The 19,353-nt window shown below is 41.1% G+C and overlaps 2 protein-coding genes and 2 pseudogenes across 5 annotated transcripts; 2 read left to right on the top strand and 2 right to left on the bottom strand.

Moving 5' to 3' along the window:
• Nucleotides 1–64: 64 nt before the first annotated feature.
• On the top strand, nucleotides 65–2,886 carry LOC144542606 (charged multivesicular body protein 4c-like; annotated as a pseudogene). The gene is made up of 5 exons (XR_013507319.1): nucleotides 65–107; nucleotides 1,071–1,248; nucleotides 2,073–2,180; nucleotides 2,396–2,498; nucleotides 2,749–2,886. The product of XR_013507319.1 is annotated as a charged multivesicular body protein 4c-like (transcript).
• An 864-nt stretch (nucleotides 2,887–3,750) lies between these two features.
• Nucleotides 3,751–5,481, bottom strand: LOC139915571 (nuclear RNA export factor 1 pseudogene; annotated as a pseudogene).
• Nucleotides 5,482–6,641: 1,160 nt separating this feature from the next.
• On the bottom strand, nucleotides 6,642–8,425 carry LOC139915572 (AN1-type zinc finger protein 1-like). Of its 2 annotated transcripts, none has more exons than XM_078289529.1 (5): nucleotides 8,408–8,425; nucleotides 8,024–8,115; nucleotides 7,719–7,837; nucleotides 7,398–7,553; nucleotides 6,642–6,877 (listed from the first exon to the last, which is right to left on the bottom strand). In XM_078289529.1, exons 2-5 carry the CDS (start codon nucleotides 8,058–8,060, stop codon nucleotides 6,701–6,703), a joined length of 489 nt encoding a protein of 162 aa, XP_078145655.1. In that variant the 5' UTR covers nucleotides 8,061–8,115; nucleotides 8,408–8,425; the 3' UTR covers nucleotides 6,642–6,700. The 2 variants fall into 2 exon arrangements, with proteins under 2 accessions (XP_078145655.1, XP_078145656.1); XM_078289530.1 differs by lacking the exon at nucleotides 8,408–8,425 and adding an exon at nucleotides 8,307–8,401.
• Nucleotides 8,426–9,836: 1,411 nt separating this feature from the next.
• Nucleotides 9,837–18,435, top strand: mis18bp1 (MIS18 binding protein 1). Of its 2 annotated transcripts, none has more exons than XM_071904254.2 (16): nucleotides 9,837–10,871; nucleotides 10,978–11,253; nucleotides 11,899–12,194; nucleotides 12,304–12,377; nucleotides 12,646–12,767; nucleotides 12,928–13,018; nucleotides 13,262–13,380; nucleotides 14,150–14,322; nucleotides 14,462–14,528; nucleotides 14,615–15,362; nucleotides 15,499–15,671; nucleotides 16,176–16,309; nucleotides 16,596–16,741; nucleotides 17,070–17,154; nucleotides 17,327–17,381; nucleotides 17,609–18,435. In XM_071904254.2, the coding sequence occupies exons 1-16, from the start codon at nucleotides 9,854–9,856 to the stop codon at nucleotides 17,707–17,709; spliced, it is 3,678 nt and encodes a 1,225-aa protein (XP_071760355.2). In that variant the 5' UTR covers nucleotides 9,837–9,853; the 3' UTR covers nucleotides 17,710–18,435. The 2 variants fall into 2 exon arrangements, with proteins under 2 accessions (XP_071760355.2, XP_071760354.2); XM_071904253.2 differs by having other exon boundaries at nucleotides 14,459–14,528.
• The last annotated feature ends 918 nt before the right edge of the window (nucleotides 18,436–19,353 follow it).

Raw genomic sequence — 19,353 nt, 5'->3', positions numbered from 1 at the left:
CAGACGAAATTGGCATTTTTAAATAAGTTGCAAAACCAATAGATTTTTTTTTATGGTCAAGATAATGCAGATTGAGCACTGTAGCCGCATGCTTCACACTTGCACAGGTAGGATTAGTAAAATTGGGTAAATGATTAAACGACTCGCAATAAACAGGGGCGGAGTTTGGTAAGCAGTGCACTATAGCACTAGCATCAATGTGTTTATTCCACACACACAGCTAAGCAATTAATGATGGTAAAATGTAACAACCAAGATAAGATGGAGAAAAGTAATTTGAGGGCAGTAGGCTACAATGATCCAAGACAAATTGTTGTATATAGCGTAAAGTAAACATTTGTGTCAAAGTAAAAAGGTTCCATTTTATATGGGTGAAACATTCTCAGGGGTATTAAGCATTACAAGACAGTCTCAGATTTGAAAAAGATCAATCTAATTATTAGAAAATACCAATCATCTTTGGAGTGGAACACTAGTTTATAACAGGTGGATTGTTTAGAGAGCCTGAAGTATACTAAAGTATACATGTAAACTTAAAGTTACCTTAAACTATACCTACAAGTACACTTGTATTATTTGTGTAAGTAAACCATGTATACTAAAAGTACACTTAGTTAACTTAAAGTATACCTAGAAGTACACTTTTATAAACTAAAAAGTGGGCCAATTTAATCACTTTAGTACACTTCTTATACTTAAATATACTGTAAAAAAAAAAATACACTTCAAGTTCACTACTTTTTTGTAAGGGTTAGTTTACTACTTTTTTGTAAGGGTTAGTGACCTGAAATCCACGATATTCATTGTTAAATCATGGGTTCTCTAATGTAGTTTTGTGTATGAGACCTCTAGCTGCTGCAGCCATCGCTTGGTGAATAACTTCAGCCTATAAATAAACTTCATGATATAATGGGAGTATCCCAGGTGCCTTTGTTTGTGAATGCTCAGGACTGGGTGTCACTCTCACCTATATGACATTACCAGAGGAATGGTTAAAACTGGCACAAACAATAACACACAACTACCTTCTCCTATGGCTCTTTCTACAGTCTGACCTCCTGCTGTATCAGCTGCCCTGCGGGCCTTGAAGAGGAAGAAGCGCTTGGAGCAACAGCTCACCCAGACTGATGGCACGCTCTCCACCACTGAGTTCCAGAGAGAAGCGTTAGAAAATGGCCACACCAACACAGAGGTCCTGAAGAACATGGGCTTCGCTGCCAAGGCCATCAAGGGCGTCCACCAGAACATGTAAGAGACGTGCAGGAGAAACAGAGAAGGATTGATCGTATTTTTGTGAAACCTGCATTCTCTTACTATCAGTGGTTCTCAACCTTTTTGGCCTGTGACCCCTTAAAATGAAGCGATGGTTTCTTGCAACCCTCTGTCAAAGACAGTCCAACCAGAGAATGATTTTCCAATTTCAGGTTGTTTCATTTGATATCACAGAAGGCCTAGAGGCTGGAAACTATTCAGTATTTCACAAGACAAAAGCAAAAATTTGACAAAAAACAAAAAATAGACATGAGGATGAATTTGTATGATAGAAGCATGTTTTTTTTTTTATCCCATGAATCATCTCACAAACCCCCAAAATTATCTCACGATCCCCTGGGGGGTCCCGACCCACAGGTTGAGTGCCACTGCGTTAAATAACTTAAATAGTCTAGACTTGGAGTAGCCTATAGCGCTAGCTGTGGCGGTACCCCTTTCACTGGTTCTGTTTATGTTTATTTAATTGCATTGAAGACATTTTTGTTCACCTTGCAGACTGATTGACTTGGCTTATTATACAATGACTATAACAGTATGTGACAGCTGTGAATCTAAAAGACATTGCTGAGTTACAGCGATAGATGAAAGCTGCAAAGATATTATTTTCCATTCGCGAATCTTACCCTTCAGGGATCTATGAATATTTATGCATAATTGATATAATACTACTAAAATATTACATTGGGACAAAAAATTACAAGGGGGTTTGTAGCAAGTGAACTCCTTGAAGTGAGTGAAAAGCTGAGACTGAGTTTATTATGAAGTTGGACCTAAAATCTCACCCTTTATCTCTCTCTCAGGGACCTCGAGAAGATAGACTCTCTAATGCAGGACATCACAGAGCAACAGGCATTGGCCCAGGAGGGTTATCTGCTGTCTCCCGACTTTTTGGCGAGACATTTGATGAGGTAGAGACCTTTCGATTCCTCGATCGAAATCAATCAGGCATTCGCTCTGTTTCTGCCTTTCTATCCGTAATTTTTGTGAATCCATTCGTTGACACAGATTTTGAAATATAGCATGGTACCTTGGGTGTGTCATTCGCCACTAATCTATTGACTGCTTTACTACTATTCTACAAAATGCATCTTAAAGATATATTGCTGTTTATGTGTTTTCTTAGGATGAACTGTTGGTAGAGCTGGAGAGCAGCATGAAGAGCAGGGGCAGACTGCCGAGCGTGCCAACCTCCAAACTCCCTTCAACACACCCCGGTCACCGCTCATGTAAGTACAACACTGCAAGGGCATGATGCATTTCAGGACCGAAAACTTTTTCTTTCACCAGCCACTTTCACAGTTTTATCAGAAAAATGTGACTTTCAGATATGAACCTTGCAAAGCAGCTGGTTCAGCAGGCAACTTACCTGTCGCTGTCAAAAATTTGGCTGATGGCTTGTTTTCATTTCCAACCTTAATAATTGTACCCAAACATTTCGATAACATCTAATGTTAATGGTCCCTTCTCCTTTTACAGCATCCAAGAAAAAGGTTGAAGATGATGACGACATGCATATGCTGGCAGCATGGGCAACTTAAGTCCGTTAATGCAGCCTTTCACCCACTGATGCAGGGTAACACACACATGATATGAAGATTTTTTTTTTTTTAGCTTTTTCTATTTTTGATAGGGAAAATGAAGTTCCTTACATTGTTTTGTAAATTACCTTTTCTTCATGAACTTATGGCAGTATAAGTTAATGAAATCAAATATTTTTGATAAATAAGACCAGGCAAGTGGCAGTACTTGCCAGCCTGGTCTTATTTATCAAAAATATTTGAAATTTTTAAGTGAAGGATTCATCAAGATGCAATAGATCTATGTTTAAATGCTTCTCTATTCTCCCAATTGTCATTCTCATCTAACCTCCAAAGAATGTAGGAGGTTCAAGTTCAGGCTCACCTCACACTGCCTTGACATTGGGTTATACTGATGTAACATTAGCCTGAGGTTACCTGACTGCTAAAGTTAACTTCTCAACTTGCAGAAAGCTACATCAACACAGTCTGCTCAGCCTGGTTAACTTGCTTTGTGGTGGATGGACAAAACCCTTGATTTATTTGATAAGCTGAAAGTTGAGAAAGGTAGAATACTAAATACTAGTGATGTATTGGTAAATAAAAAGGTAAAGTATGACCTCCAGTCACGATCATTATATAGCAAACAACAACAATGTAAAAGATCTAATTGTGTAATTTCTGTCTGAACTTCGTCTGGTGCTGCTGGGCTGGAGGTGGCCAGGAAAGAGCCTGACGGGCAACACCATCCACCACCATATAATCAAAGAGGCACGATATGGGACCTTTAAAGTGCTATTTGTAGGGGCAAGACAATGCTTTATAAGCTTTGTTTTTTGGCATTTTTTTTGGTCTCCATCAGCTTTAATAAAACAAGGCAAAGAAAGAAAAAGGATCAAACAAAAAATCCATATAAATAAAATTACAGTTCACTATTTCACAAAAGGTATCTTTTATTTATTCATTTTGTGAATGCAACATCGGGGATCTGGGCCTTCAACTGGGTGAACATTTGAGCAGCTCTGTTGAAATCCCACTCATTGTCCTGTAGACACTTTTGGGACCACTCCAGGTTCATGCCGGACTGCAGGGAGAAGGCTGAGAGCATCTCCTGCTGCGGTGCGGTGAGGGTGGGCACCGGGCTGGAAGACGGGAACGGGACGGGAGCCCCAAAGGCTCGGCGGATCTCCTCTGTTGTGACCATCCGGATGGAAAGCTGGTCGTTCACTATGCGCAAACCAGAATCCCCGGCAGGGACTGCGATGAAGACTCGAGAGAAGGCCTTAGTGGAGTCCTGAGATTTACCATCCACTTCTTTGAAAATCCCGCTCGCTGTGAATGACAGCAGTGTATTTGTGCAGGTGTTTACGTCAATAGTGAAGGAGGCAGGGTCATGCTGAGTTTTGGGGAGCTCGTTGAGGAAAGCCACCACATTTAGTTGTGTGTGTTTTAGTAGGCGAGACCGCATCGTGGAGTCTCTGATCTGGTTCAGGTTTCGACTGTCTTTGTGGTACTCTCCCAGACCGCTCCTTGAGGGGTTCTGTGTCACGAGGGAGAAGGAAGCTCCATCATGGTAGGCATCCAGAAGAGGCTGTCTGTCTCCTGAGTCGTAGATGCTGTAATAATGTTCCAAGAAGCGAAGGATGAAATCCTTGATTTCATCGGAGCCAAAACAGCTGCCCTTGAAGGGGGGCAAGGCGGTGGGCCCTGCCATGTCAAAGCCTATGGGTGGGGGGAGGTCATGGCCATCCAGTTTGAGAAGCTGGGGAAACCTCTGCCGCACAGCACTGATGTAGGAGGCCTGGTCCTTGAACAGGTCACACAGAGGGTTCCCGACCAGCCACAGCTCCACCAGCTTCAGGCCTTTCACCTTGTCCAGCTCCTGGTCCGACCTCAGCTTATTGTGGGACAGGTTGAGGGTCTTCAGTTTGGGTGCCTTGGTGACCAATTCAGCCAGTTTGTCCAATTTGTGAATACGGTTGTTGCTCAGGTTCAAGCGCACCAGCTCTGGAATGTTTTCTTCAATGATCTTTATCACAGCCTCCATGTTTGTCTTCCTATTCAGGATGACTTCAATATCGTGGGACGCCAGGTCCGAGTCTGTTCGGATGTTGTTCAGGTCAAGTGCTTGCTGGGAGCCGTCGAAGCGCTTTGCCATGCACTGCTTCAGGCGCTCCAAGTGTTCAGGCTTCAGGTCAGAGAGGAGGAAGGACGGAGGAGATCTGCCGTTGACAAGTACTGCCACCTTATAACCGTCTGCGTCTGTGATCTTGCGGAAACATTTGTGCAGAGCAGCGGCGGCAGCGGCATCACCCACATAAAAATGGGCCCGGTTACTGTCAGTATGAAAATGTACAGCTGTGAAGGGTACTGAGCAGATGTTCTGGAGAGCTGTCAATAACCATGTCTTGTTATATTTCCTTCCATGTGGTATGGTTACTTTGTACCAGCCTGATCTGCTTTTCCCTCCTCTCCCACCTCCTCCTCGCCTGTCTCTGTCAACCTGCCCATCTCCCCTCCGATTGGGCCTTCCGTAGGGGTTGAATCTGCGCTGGGAGCCGCTGTCCTGGGAGCTGTCTCTCACAGCTACAACCCCGTCATTGCCAAGCCCGTCGCTGTCCGACCGACCCCTGTGGGAGTCTCTGCCTCTGCGGAACTGCGGGCCGGTTCTGTCATCGTGCCCGTCCGCCATATTCCTGGGAACAGTGTTAGTTCGAGGCCAAAATTGTCTGCTTTACGATACACAAAAGCAAGGATGTGTGTGATACTTCAGCATTCCACAACCTTAACGCTAAACATAAAGGTGATTGTGATGTGATCACAATGAGTTGTTTACTTCCAATTCAGCTGGTTAGCTACTTAGATTCTTTTTTTATTTATTTATTTTTTTTTTAAATTATCATTTTCAGATGATCAATTATCAGTATCAGATATACCGAAATACCCAAAGGCATAAAGCAGTAACAGTACAGTAACAAAAAGTAACAAACATACAACGTCAGGGGTTACAAAGCTTGACACAAACGGAACACAAAAAGAAAATGGTGCAGTAAACATTACATTAAGTTGTTAAATTTGGAGCACAAATTTAAAGTTTTCACAGGTTTTCTATTGCATGAGGTAGATAATGTTCTAATGTAGGACTCTGTTTCCTTTTTAAAGGTACAAAAAAGGGTTTTAGTTTTTAAGACCTTGCATTTATGGATATAAAACTTGGCCAGCAATATGATAAGATTACACACAAAATATTCATTTTCTAATTCTTTCCTATAATTTGTAAATCCAAACAATACATCCTTCAAGCAAAGTACAAAACCATTATAGAGTCCAGTATAAGACGACAGATGCCTTGCCACAGACTCCGAGTGTGATCACAAGTCCAAAACAAATAGAAGACAGTCTCTGGGTGCAGGTTACATCAATATCATTCTTGAATTTCTCCAAAAATGACTTGACAGGATAACAGCGATGAATGATCTTAAAAGAAATTTCTTTAACGTTGTTAACCAGTAGATATCTATTAGGAAGAGACCATATCTTTTCCCAACATATGTTCTGAACAAGCTTATTCCAGGTTGCAATTGCATATGGGACAGAAACACATTCAATTTGGCATAAGGTGCAGATTTTTCTGTTATTTTTACAGGAAGCAAACATAATTTTCCCATTTCATAAGCTTTGTCGTGTTCTTGCAACCATGACATCTTATTCAATACACGAATTAGCCTGTTGATGAAGGAGACATTATGTTACCCATTTAACTCAGCATTTGCACAAAACTAGACATTTTCAGTTTCTTTATGTAAAGTTAAGACCAGGTCAAATGTTTTAAAACAGCATTTTATTAACAAATAGAAATGGCACACCATATGTCTATAGCAAACACCCATGCAGCGGTTGCTGTAGGTTAGTCAGGTCTGTGGGACGTAGTCCAAAACATCCTCCAGGCCTGTGCTGGCATTGTCCAGGTACTCCAGGATCACATTACCCCCGTTGAACAGGGGAGTTTCTGGGTGAGCCAGCAGTGAGAGCAGGGTGTCATCCATCCGCAGAGCCTCACCTGTCTGAGGATGGCACAGCCGCAGCTTCTACGGATGGCGAGGCAGCATGGAGAGGACAGAGGCATGTGGTTAAGACATATTTAGGAGACATGAAACAGTGTTTTAGTGAGTTTAGTATTTATATTTGGAAAGAAACTAAGTAATAAACCCAGTAAGTTTAGTAAAATATGGGATCCTTTTCTGCAATTTCCTGGGAAATGATCAGTCACTTAGAGATATACATTTTGAAAGGAAATTATGTGTATTCATGGGAGATGTACAGTAAGAGAATACTTATATTCTTATTCTTATTCTTCTTATACTTACTTAGCTATAACCATTTTATTATTGGATAAGTATGTGAGGCCAAACAAGAAATATTGACTGATCTTTGATATATACTAAACGTTGATATACATTAACGTTTGACATATAGAAATATATAGATATATATATTTTACCTTGTTATTTATATAATGAAATTTGAAATAGTTGTACTTGTTTTTGTGTTAATAAAAAAACCCAACTGTGATTATCTTTGACTCTGCTGATGCTATCTCACTGTTACCTTAGCTGTCAGTACATTGTTGTTGTTCTTGGGGCTAGCTAGAGAAGCAGCGTAATCCACCACTCTGCCCACACTCCATTTGGAACAGAAAAACATGGGTTGACTGGAGTCTTTAGACTCCTTGGGTAGATACACCTGAAAATAGGTCCTCTCTGTCTGGAAAGCCAAATGGGACAGAAAATACTTATACAGATGCACAAAAAATATAATCACAGAATAATACATATAGGTACATTACATGTACTGTGTAGGATGCAATAATAATGACGATACAATAAGTTATGACATTCCAGCTGAAATCCATGCTGGATAGGATTGTACCTGTGGCAGTCCCTTGTCTCCTGCTGCATGCAGTTTCAGTTTCATTAATGCTTCCTTGGCTGCAGTTGCACTGTTCTTTGCTCTTCTGCGTCCTTTAACTGGGAGTCCTGCCTTTGACTCTGAGTTATCACAAGAGGGTAATACAATCATAATCCAAATGTAAGTGGTGATATAAACCAGAGTATTTTGTTGAATGCTGCTCCCATGTGGACAAAAGAGGAATGGTAGGATAAATTTTGACTTGAGCCACCTTGTCAAGCTACCAATTACAAGTTAACAAGTAAGTAAACAAAGTTGTAACTGACCCACAATCTTTTGCACCAGCTCTTTAGTGGCTGCCATTCAAGGCTTAGGGATCTCCAGTTTCTCACACTTGTGATCATCCTGATGACGATGGCTGTAAAGGCAGAACCAAAGGAACTTGAAACTTTCAGTTTACCTGTTCCTTTGATAAAATAGTAATATACATCCCCTCCCTTTGAGTCATTCTGTATGAAAGTCCACATGAGAATGGGGAGCACAGTCAAGGTCAACACACATTATGTTACTTTATACAAAGGTTAATCAAAGAGAGAGAAAACAGTAAACCTATGCCAAGCAGAAATGTTTTTCACACTGTGGGCATATGACTGGTAACAATTCTTTTCCCTTGCAGTCTTGAAATGAGCATGGATAACTTGTACTGCCACCTGAGGTCTGGAACTCCCTTTTCACTGGCACCTGAAAAAAAGTAAAAGGAAATAAAGTATAAAAACAGCACAGCCTGCATATAATTAACAGCATGGAGGACAAATGTAGTTGTTGTGATCATAAAAAAGGAGGGCATGAAGCACATTTTATTATGCTCAACAACCAGACCTGCCTCTGGACATGAATGGGACTCTGTGCTTCTGTAATCAAGGCTGTAAGAGACAAGATGTATGTATGTATGTTTCACATTTAATAAAGTACATTGACTAGTATTTAAAGAGCCGTGAAATGGCTAAGCACCAGGTGATGCACAAATCTTACCAGAAAACACCACTGCAGAAATAACAAACAAATGGAAGGAAATCTAATAGAGGAATGGGAAGAATAAGTTCAATCAGGTCAGTGTATAAGAAACAGGATTCAACAATCAACTGCAAAAAACAGAAAAACAGACACTTACCCTAACATTGTCGTACTCTGTCAACCCTAAACTGGGATCAGGTATATTGGATTTAATTCTAGGTTGTAGTTAGTTAGTTATTACCTACTATAACCTGCTATACAATGGTGCTGATTCATCTGATATAGCTAGATTTTCACTGAGACCAAGCAGACAAGCAGCTACATCAGCTAACGGGATAGCTAGTAGCCAATGTAATTTTTCTAATGATTAAATGCAGAATAGAAGAAACATAAGTTGTGAAAATAACCTAAACTTGGGCGTCAGACCAAGCTTCAAGATATTTAGCTAGCTGGTAACCAGCTACGGTAGCTAATAGTAGGGAGGTCAAAGGTCATATTGTTGTATATGTTGCTTAATAAAATATATTATTATTATATACAAAATATGTAGAATCCACCAAATACAGTATGTCTGTCTTGAATGCCTGCCTGCCTGTCAAACAAACCGGACGTGATGCATAGTATTTTGGGAAATGACGTAAAACGATTTCGGCCAAAGGCGGCAGTGATGAGAAATTTGAAATTTGCAGACAACAAGCAAGAGACAAGCTAGCAGTCGGTAGTCGGCTCGATGGGATAACATTAGCCAGCGAGGGTTAGCAGCGAGGGTCAGCGATTCAGCCCATTATAAAAAATATCTCATACTGTATTGGCAATATCAGTTTTATTACTTATGTTGGTATCAGGGAACTGGAGAGGAGTGTGTTTATTATATGTAGCTTATTGATGGTAACCTTAGCCCACTAACGTAGCGTACCGCTAGCTAGCTAACGTTAACTACGCTGTAACGTAGCCTGCTTCCGTACAATGATAACTGTAAACTGTTACAGAAAAAGACATTTGATGGCTACATCGTTGTCACTTTTAAGTTAGCTATCGCGAAAAATGGACCAGACGACGACCGGTAATGAACGCTAAACGATAACAGTAGATCTTATTTTTTGTTGCTAGCCTCGTGTACATTAACTAAAAGTAAGGGTGCGATGTTCACGCCATCGAAATATAATGAATTTGCCCAAAGCAGCGAAAGAGCAGCATACAGAGACGCTGTACCTTTAAAAATGAGCCCGTACAAGACAGTCACATTAGGGAAAGACCTACTATGGCAGCTGAATTCAAGCCGGGACCACAGGATTTATACCCCACATGAGAACAGAGGATTAAATTCAACAACAACTCAAGATGCAGTAACTGTCCCCACTCGTGCGGAGTCCACCATGATGGATGATGGGTCTGTGGTTTGTGGCGATCCAATCTCTTTTCCCTTCTTGAAAGGCATGGGATCACATCACCACCGACTGCAACACACCAAGGCCCAGCTTGAATCTCCTGCCAAGGTGTTTGCTAAGATGAAATCCAAAGTTCAGAGAGGGGCAATGTGTGTGAAGGACGGGATCCAAACAGAGAAGGACATGCTCTTTAGAGTTAGGGAGCAACATGGTGCTGAATTTAAGTCACCCAGTAAGGTAAAAGAGAACACTTGGACAGCTGACAAGACCAAGGAGAATCAATGGCTTAATTTTGATCATGATGAAGCTGAGGCCTTGACCCTCTCACCTACACCATCTCCAAGGAAAAGCCTAAGCTACAGGTTCTCTGACTTAAGCAGCAAACCTCTACAGGAAATATCTCCTATGAAGGACATAGGAAATTCTTTTAAGCCAAGAAATGGATACACTCCGACAAAGAGACCCGTCCTGGAGCCAACAGCGGGGTCTCATCCCCGCACTGTTGTCAATACAAAGCATATCCAGAGACCATCACCTCTTATCAGCGACGTGGATGTCTTTAAGATGACCAACAGAACTCCAGTAAAGGTGTCCACAGAAGATGACTTTGCAAGGAATGCGTTTGGGGAGGCGTGTGTTTTTCTTGACAGACGTCCTCTGATGTCCCCGGCCAAGATGTTTGCTCACATGAAGGAGAGGGAGAGGAAGAGAAAGTGGGAGCAGCAAGAGTTTTCCAAAGTCAGCAGCAGGACAAGGGAGCTCAGCAATGGAGGTGAGAATGTAGCGAAGCATTTTGAGTGCAGCATTTTGAAATGTGAGGAGTCATAAGTCCATTATTATATCTTGTCTTCCTGTTGATTATGCCTCTTGTTTCATAGGCCACATCTGTCCGCCACAAGAAAGGCCAACCTCCACTGCCTTCGATGAGGATGAGACTCACACCGACACCAGCGTGGCGGTTTTTGGTCGTGTTCCAGGAAGTGTGTTCCCTGCTAACCAATCAGAGATGAACCCGTATGGGCCGGATGCCACTGACAACCGATCAGAGACTGATCCCAACGATGGCATGCCGCCACCCACTGTGAAGCGACGTCCCGTCCTGGCACAAGAGCCACTCCTCCATGACTCACCGGGGACCTCCGTCTCAAAGAAACGTGAGACTGCCTTCATTCAGCAAGTGTTTGTTGCTGATTTGTTGTTAGTGAAACAATTTAACTTCTCGCTTCCTACTCACCCACCCAGGCACCCACACCTCCACCCACCCCCATTCTTTCACTCAAAAAACCAAAACACAATCGCAATATGAACTTCTGCAATTTCCAAATCAGAGGAAATGGGTGTTCAAAATGGATTTCTAAACAAGATTTTTTAGAGCTGCAGGCAATCTTTGTTTCATGAATCAAATACAGTATTGGTGAAAACCTTTCATCAGACTCAAAGTCAGTAAGATACATGGGAGGAAGATACAGCAGCAACAGTTTTGCAAAGTCAGCAGTAACACAGGGACACTCAGGAATGGGGGCGAGTGTGTAATGGAGTGGATGTGACAAAGTTTGGTACATCTGCATTGTATAATAATAAAATAATGGTGGTGGTTTACTGTCTTGTTTCTCAAGTCACATCACCCTTGTGTTTTTTTGGGGAATTTTTTATTTATTTTATTTCTTTGAGCATTTCTTCTTTATTGGACTGTTTCAGTAGAGAGAGACAGGAAAGACAGGGCAGAGAGAGGGGATGACAAGCAGAAAAGCTCTACTGGTCGAGCCCCCCTTATTTTAATATATTTTTTTCCCCCGTAGGTCATAGGTATCAGTGCCAAGACAGCCCAACCTCCACAACTATGGATAAGGGCGAGATGGACGACAACACTTGTATGGATGCTTTTGTTAGTGTTCCGGGAAGTGCATTACCCGTCAGCAGATCCAGATCGGAGGCCGCTGACAGCCAATCAGATGTTGATCCCAGTGGTGTCTTCCTGCTCCCTGCTGTGAAATCACAACCTGCTCTGGTAGAGGACCCACTTGTCCTTAATTCGCCACGGATCTCCATCCCAAAGAAACGTGAGGCCGTGTTCAAGCACAAACAGTTCCCCAACGTGAGTAGAGCCTCAGTTGAGAATGAATACCTCTTGAATATAATTTAGGGCTTTTGTGCTTTTGTTCAGTGTTCCTTATTGAGTTTGTGTTTATTTTTCTGTCTGGCAGGTGAATGTGATTTATCTCAAAAAGTGGTTGCTGAGATTTAATTCTAATGGCCTGTATGTTGATGGAATCCGCAGGTAAGCACATTTGGAAACTATACCATGACCTTAGGATTTACCCTTTTGTGAAGGTCTGAGAGGTTTCCACAGGGAATACAAGAAATTAGAAGAATTAAAAGTTTATTTTTCATAGGAAAGCTACAGCTAGTTTTCAAACTGCTTACACCTAGCTGCTGTTCTCTGATATAGACATGCTCAAAAGTCTAATGCAAGATTTTTTAGGGTCTTTATGTTTGTTTTGATTCATTTGAACACTGCTATTTTTTTACTTGTCTTTTCCACCTAGGGAAGACAATATACCATGGCACAGTAACATCGTTGTGGAGAGGGTTTCTAATTCTGAGCTGAAGACAGTCTCTGGCAGGGTTTACATGTTGGTTGGCAAGATGGACGTGGAAGTTGGCTCTGGTAAGCCAGTTAAGCACAGTTCAGATTTTGTTAGATATTTTGCATTGAGAATACACTGCATATGCACGTCTCATTGGAAAAAAGACAAGCTTACCCAGATGTTAAATATGATATGGACTAATATTCTTCCTTGCTGTCTTTTGTCTTTGTTCTTTTGCAGAGTTGCCAAGGTGGCTTTTGAGGAAGTTTGTTTATGGTTTCCCTCCAAACTGGAAGATGTATTACGAGAAGTTTCTGTCAGAGTCAAGAGAGTAAGATTATTAATTTCAGTCCATGGCTATCTAAAGTGACGGGGCTGCATCCATGATGTTGTTATTTCAATAGTGTTTTTCCTTCACGTTAAATATTTTAACTGCCAAGTTTATGTCTGAGATAGAATAGCTATTGAGTGGTAAATTGAAAACCATATCTACAAATACTTTGTGTGTTGCTTATCACCAATAAGCAAATGAAGTTTTCTGAAGCACTAAATCATTGCTGTTTTGATGTAGTAGCTCCAGCATGGAAGCTGGGAAGAACAGTAAAGGGAGAAGCACAAAGGCCTGGCCAGTGTCTGAGAAACCTGCCACCACCCTCTCTGTGAAACGCCTTCGGCAAAAGCCTTTAAAGACGTGTAAGTACAGGACAAACTGAACTGGAATCACTTCAATAGCCTAGTACAATAATTGTACAGGGATTTGTGGTGCAGAGGCATATTGGAAAAATAAGGGTTTCAGTTCATACTGACACACATAGTGCAAGGACAACAGGACCTCAAACCGTGCAAAGGGACAGTGCAAGACATACGGTGGATGGTAGACTGTATATGCCTTCTTCCTCCTACCTCTCTCATTCATTGAGTTTATGGATCAGTAGTGCCCACTACTGTTTTTTTTTGGTTTTGTTTTTTTTTATTACTGAAATTATTTTAATTTTGAGTTTTATCTTCAAAATGACTGTCTTATCGTCTAAATCTTAATAACTTTATTTAAATCTTCATAACTTTATATTAAGAGGCCAATTATTGGTAGTGTGCAGAAACTTGTAAATTGAGGCATTAGGAATGCAAGATATTATCAACTCCAAGGGGTTTTATATTGAAGACAGGATAAGATATCATATAAATAGTTTGCTACAATAAGCAAACTGTCATTCAGCCATGGCTGCACCGCTCTTATTGGAAGACTTGGTAAATCATGTCTTTAGGAGAGAGTTTTTAGGGACACACAGACCACAAAGGGATTACTACTGAAGAAGAACATGTGCGTTGACACTTCCATCGCTGGTCGTGTGGTGGCTAAATTATGTATTTCTAAGCCAATGCCGTTAGAATAATTAGTACTATATAAGTAAATAAATCCTTTTTTTTTCTTTCAATTATACACTTCTCTCCTCATCTCCAGCTGCTTCCTGTCTTCCTACCCTCTCCTGTTCTGTGCTTGGTGGCACAAGATTGTCCCGAAGTGGTCGGGTCATTAAGCCACCTCTGGAGTATTGGAAAGGAGGGAGGGTCACCCTGGACGCAGACATGAATGTCACCATTCACGAAACTTACGATACCACCACCTGCAAGCCTGTAAGCATCCAATGACATGTTCATATGGGTTACACAATAATCCAGAATGTACTCTGTGTGTCTTCTAACTGGTTTGACGATATACAAGCACTTGACAATTTTGAATAATGTGACGATGGGTTATTTCTACTCCCAGCAGGTCACTACACCGGCCTCCACAAGACTGTCTCAGCAACCTGCCAGGGTGTTCCTGCCCCGCAGCGAAGGTAAAGATGCACAGAAATACTGTAGTTCTTGTACTGTGTGATAAGTTGTTGGGTGCATGCTGACAAAGTGCCCTCTGTATTTCCAGGCCACAGGCAGGGTGAGTTGCCCAGCAACAGCAATGAGTCATCTGTCCCACTGAGGAAGGTCAAGACCTCACACCGCAAACGTAACAGAGACAAGGCCAACCCTGACAAGAAGTCCTCCAATCAAACTGAACTTAGAAGCTCTGAAGAATCCAACAGAAACACGAGGTCCAGCCCAAGGTGTCCAGCTAGAGAGACAACCTTGTATACAGACGGTGTCCCTCAGTCTGGAGTTCAGCCCAACCAGTACTCACCACTGAGGTCAAAAAAACAGAACCGCTTGCCTGACGCTTCTTCAGCAAGAGCCTTGGTGAGCAAACTGACTGTTCCAGCGCCCACAGAGCCACCTACAGGTAATGATGCAGCATCGCAGTCAGAGGACGAGTTCTCCGATGAGAGAAAGAAGAAGGGAAAAGGGGCGCACAGGAAGAGGGGCCGGAAGGTTCTTGACGAATCACCGCCAAGTCACTTGTCTCCGCCGTGTCAGACAGCAAGTTCCTCAGAACACAGTGGGAGGGTGTTGAGGAAGAGAACTGCTGTATCAGCAAAGAGTGACGCTGCACAGAAATCTAAAGTGCACAAACAAAACAAATGCAGCGAAACATCGCCACCTCCAAAGCCTGTGCCTAAGCTGATCCAGTCCAGCAAGAAAAGAAGCAAGGGACACAAAAGTGTGAGCAGTAACAAAGTGAATCAACAAGAGAAAGATGAAGACAGGTGGACTGAGGCAGAGCTTGTGAAGCTGCAAGAGTAAGTTTCATATTCCCACAGGATGAGAAAGTTGTTTTTTACAGAATTAGAGCAATGTATTCTGTATTTTAACTCTTTATTTCAATTCTGTATATGTGTGCTTGTGCACGCTTGTGTGCTCTTCTGTGATTTCCAGGGCTGTGAGCTCCTGCCCCAAGCACATGGGGAGTTACTGGGTAAATGTGGCCATGATGGTTGGCACACGCTCTGCAGAAGAGTGCCAGAAACAGCACACATCCCAGGGGACCTTCCAGGTCCCCAGCAACAGAGCCAAGAAATCCAAAAAGGAGGAAACGACAAAAGATCCAGGTACTTACGTTTATTATTTGTATTGGGATGTGAATTGTATCAGATGATTGTGAATTGTTAAACCTTATCGGCAAAGATTGGCCTAATTCCTATAATTGTCTGTAATTTTTAGCTGCAACCAGCAGCTATTATAGGTGTCTGTTCCAAGAATGTCTGCATTTAAGTCAGAAATTCCACATTATAATTACAAATAGTTACTGGATATTAACAGAAATTACCAATTGCTTTCTAAACATTTCTATGTAATTACACAGTAATTACCCTGTAATTTGTGTACTGTAATGTAAAGTGCTACCAAAATTTGCTTTTCTCATGTCATATTTTTCCAACATGGTGTGAGGCCTTCTTAAGATAATTCCCTTTACAGAGAAGGCATGACGTTTTTTTTTTTAACCTTATATCTTTTTTTTTTTTTTTTTTTTTCAAAAAAATATATTTTGAAAAGTAAGTTATGCATTGAATTGCTGAGATTTTGACATGCTATGTGTCTATACTTACTTCCAGATCCTCCCACGATAACCGCCCGAGTGGGCACCTTGAAAAGAAAGCAGCAGGTCCGTCAGTTTCTGGACGCCATGCCCAAAGAAGACCATGACGACGTCTTCAGCAGCGCATCCATGCAGAGCAAACGATTCCAGGTGTCTCTCTCTTTCTGTTTCTGCTCTTTTTCGCAAACATAATCTAAATCTATACACTGTCATCTCATTTCCTGTACACAGGTTCATGCCCAGTTGACTTTCCCTGCATAAATAAAGGTTAGAGAAGAAGTGCGATATGACATTGATGTAAAGTTGCCGACTCTTTGATATGACCGTCCTTTGTCTCGCTTCTCACGCAAAAAAAGATGGTCCATCTAGTGATTATGATACAATATAACATAACATGAATGACAACTTTTCCCCTCGTTTCTGTCTCGCTGTGTAGCTCCCCTCCATGACTCCCAGTGGTAAGGACCATGGGTTCATGTTTTCGGACCAGGACCCTATGACCCCCATGTCGGCAGGCTTCCCCGCAGTGAAGACCCCTCAGTGTCTTCATATCACTCCTGGCATGATGGGCTCTCCCAACAGGTGAACAAAGTTGACTTCTGCTTGCTAGCTTATCTCACTTTTCAAAATAATACATGTCTTCAGGAGGAGCATTATTCAGTTTCGTTACTTTTGTGAAAAAAGGGAATCACCTTTATAACCAAAACCCCAACGTTAAGAGGGGGCTTTCCCATCAGACGTTTGGTTCTTCCTTTAGAGGCCATCTTGTTACTGGTGAATACAGACCTCCTCTGGGCAGGAGAATGTATTTTGGTCGCCCTCCCGGTGTTTGCTAGGTGCCATTTGATGCTTCTGGAGTGAGCTTGATTGCAGTGTGGTAACTTAACCTTTCTTTGTTCTTCATTTTAAGGAGCAACGACGACAAGTACATCTTTCAACTCCAGAAGAGGATGAAAAAAAATCAGTTCAATGTCTACAAACATGGTCCTGCAAAGGTACTAGCTCACGAGGGTTGATTTCTGAGGTTCTTGTAAATGATAATAATGTAACAGGAAGTACATGCATGCATGGTAAAAAACGAAAAAAAATAAAAAAAGCATATAGATTATTGACCAATACAAAACAATTTTCCTATTTGTTATATACATTTTCGTTCTTCTCTTTCAGAACTACACACCCACGCCATCAGTGAAACGAGCAATGAGAAGATGTGGTAACACAGGTAGGTTTCCTGAAGAAGACACTGCTCATTAATTTAAGGCTATACAGTGGCAGTGTTTTGGAAATTCAAGCCATTTGCCTTATATATGTGGTCCTGCTACAGGCATTTCTGCAATCTGACACTGGTTTTCATAAATTGAATGACTGAAGAGGTTTTGAATTCTGCACATGTTGCACTTGCTTTGTAAAATGAGTTAACACAATCAATTCCCTTTTCCCTTTCACTAGAAAATGATACCTTTGTTGTATGGGAGATGTTCCCAGACAAGGATGGAGGATTGGCTGAAAGTGGAGAAGAAGAGGATTTTTATTTCTCGGACAACGACTGATTGGAGGCAGCTTCTCATGATTTAAAGTTGCTTAAATCGTAAATTAAAATCAGTGTCAAATTAGGAAAAATCTGAAACTTTATTATTGTCCAAAAAAGGGACAGTGATCCCAGTAAGTTAGAGAAAATACTGTGTCGAAAATCTGTTTTGACTGCCATCATATTTCATCATTCCTCTTGTTTTTTTTTATGTGTAATGATTTTCTGCCATTTGGCTAGCGCTGTCTCCAACTCCCTCTGTTTATCCAAACTCCCACCTGTATTTCCTCTTTTTCCCCAGTGCCACATGTCGTCACTGAGCTCTGATTTCCCTTACATGGGGAATCTAAATGGAGACGGCTTTGATATTGTGCCCTTCAAAACTATTCACCTCCATTTTCATTCTCATTTGCTGCGAAAGGGTTTCAAAATACATCTGGGCTGGTCTGAAATCAACTGAAAGTACTCCAAATAAAGTGGAAAGGAAATTTAATAAACGTTATGTCTTTTCGGGGAACGGGGTTTGAAAGAGAAAACAAATGATCCATTCATCATTATCTGAAAACACAAGACAATGTTCTGATATTTTCCCATTTCAGTTACTAACTCCAGTTTCAGTCACTAATGTCAAAAGTGAACAGTAGCAAATAAAAAACTAACATTTCACTCCCTGCTCTTTCACCTGTAGAGAGCGCGACAATGCTGGTTTATTTATTCTCAACTCAGGAAGTTGGACTAATAGCCTATACATGCTATACATTGGCCTGTTACAGAGAATAACAACCTGAAATAATTTTACAATGTTTAACATATATCAATAATATGGTCTTATTGATTGTTTACCGGTATGTCACAAATCATTTGTAATTACCAGTTTTAATAAAAGTTTTTTTATTGTTATTAATAGATGTGGTTCATTTGTGTCTATTAGGCCAATTTATTTATAGTGATCAATAAAGCAATAGCATATGAATAGGAAACCAAGACATGAACCTGGTAAAGTTCGCTTAGTATTGTGTATTGAGCCTGTCTAAGGAAAATGACACCCTTGATAACCTGTGACAGTCAGTATAGTCAGCTGTCATTAACTTTTGATGATCAGTGCATTCCAGGAGTTAATTTGTGATGAGGCTTTGTAATTTACTTTTTTGTTGTGCCCACTTTCCCTCAACCTGCCTTGTCTACTTTGACTTCGGTTAGTGATTTTCTACATTACCCATTACCCATTGCCTTTCAATAACCTCAAAAGAACAGGCCTTGTTGCATCCAGGAAGGGGAAAATGATGACAAGTAAAGATGTGATCTGTATCTATTCAACAGAACTCTAATTTTGTCTTTCTCTTGCCAGCTTATCTTTAAAATGCTGACATAAACGGACTTGGTTGTCACTATTGAATACCATTTGCAAGGTGTGAAGAATTATTACAGACAGCTTGAAGACTGGTAGCATTGTTTGCCTAGCTAGCTGTCTTAATGATGTTTTCCCTATATTTTCCTATCTGTGGTCACCAGTGACATCCAAGTGTGTTTTAGCTATTAATTATTAATCACTTAAAGGTAATTCTGACACTTAAGTGTTTTTATAAAATCTTGCAAGCAGAAACTGGAAAACGTGATTGCCATTGATTGGAATGGGGATTATATTGATCAAAATAGCCTTCATTTT

Source organism: Centroberyx gerrardi, chromosome 17, assembly GCF_048128805.1.
Source record: "Centroberyx gerrardi isolate f3 chromosome 17, fCenGer3.hap1.cur.20231027, whole genome shotgun sequence".
In the NCBI taxonomy this organism is placed as follows: Eukaryota; Metazoa; Chordata; class Actinopteri; order Beryciformes; family Berycidae; genus Centroberyx; species Centroberyx gerrardi.
Note: the sequence above shows the minus strand (reverse complement) of the source record. Positions and strands in the feature narration are given on the sequence as shown.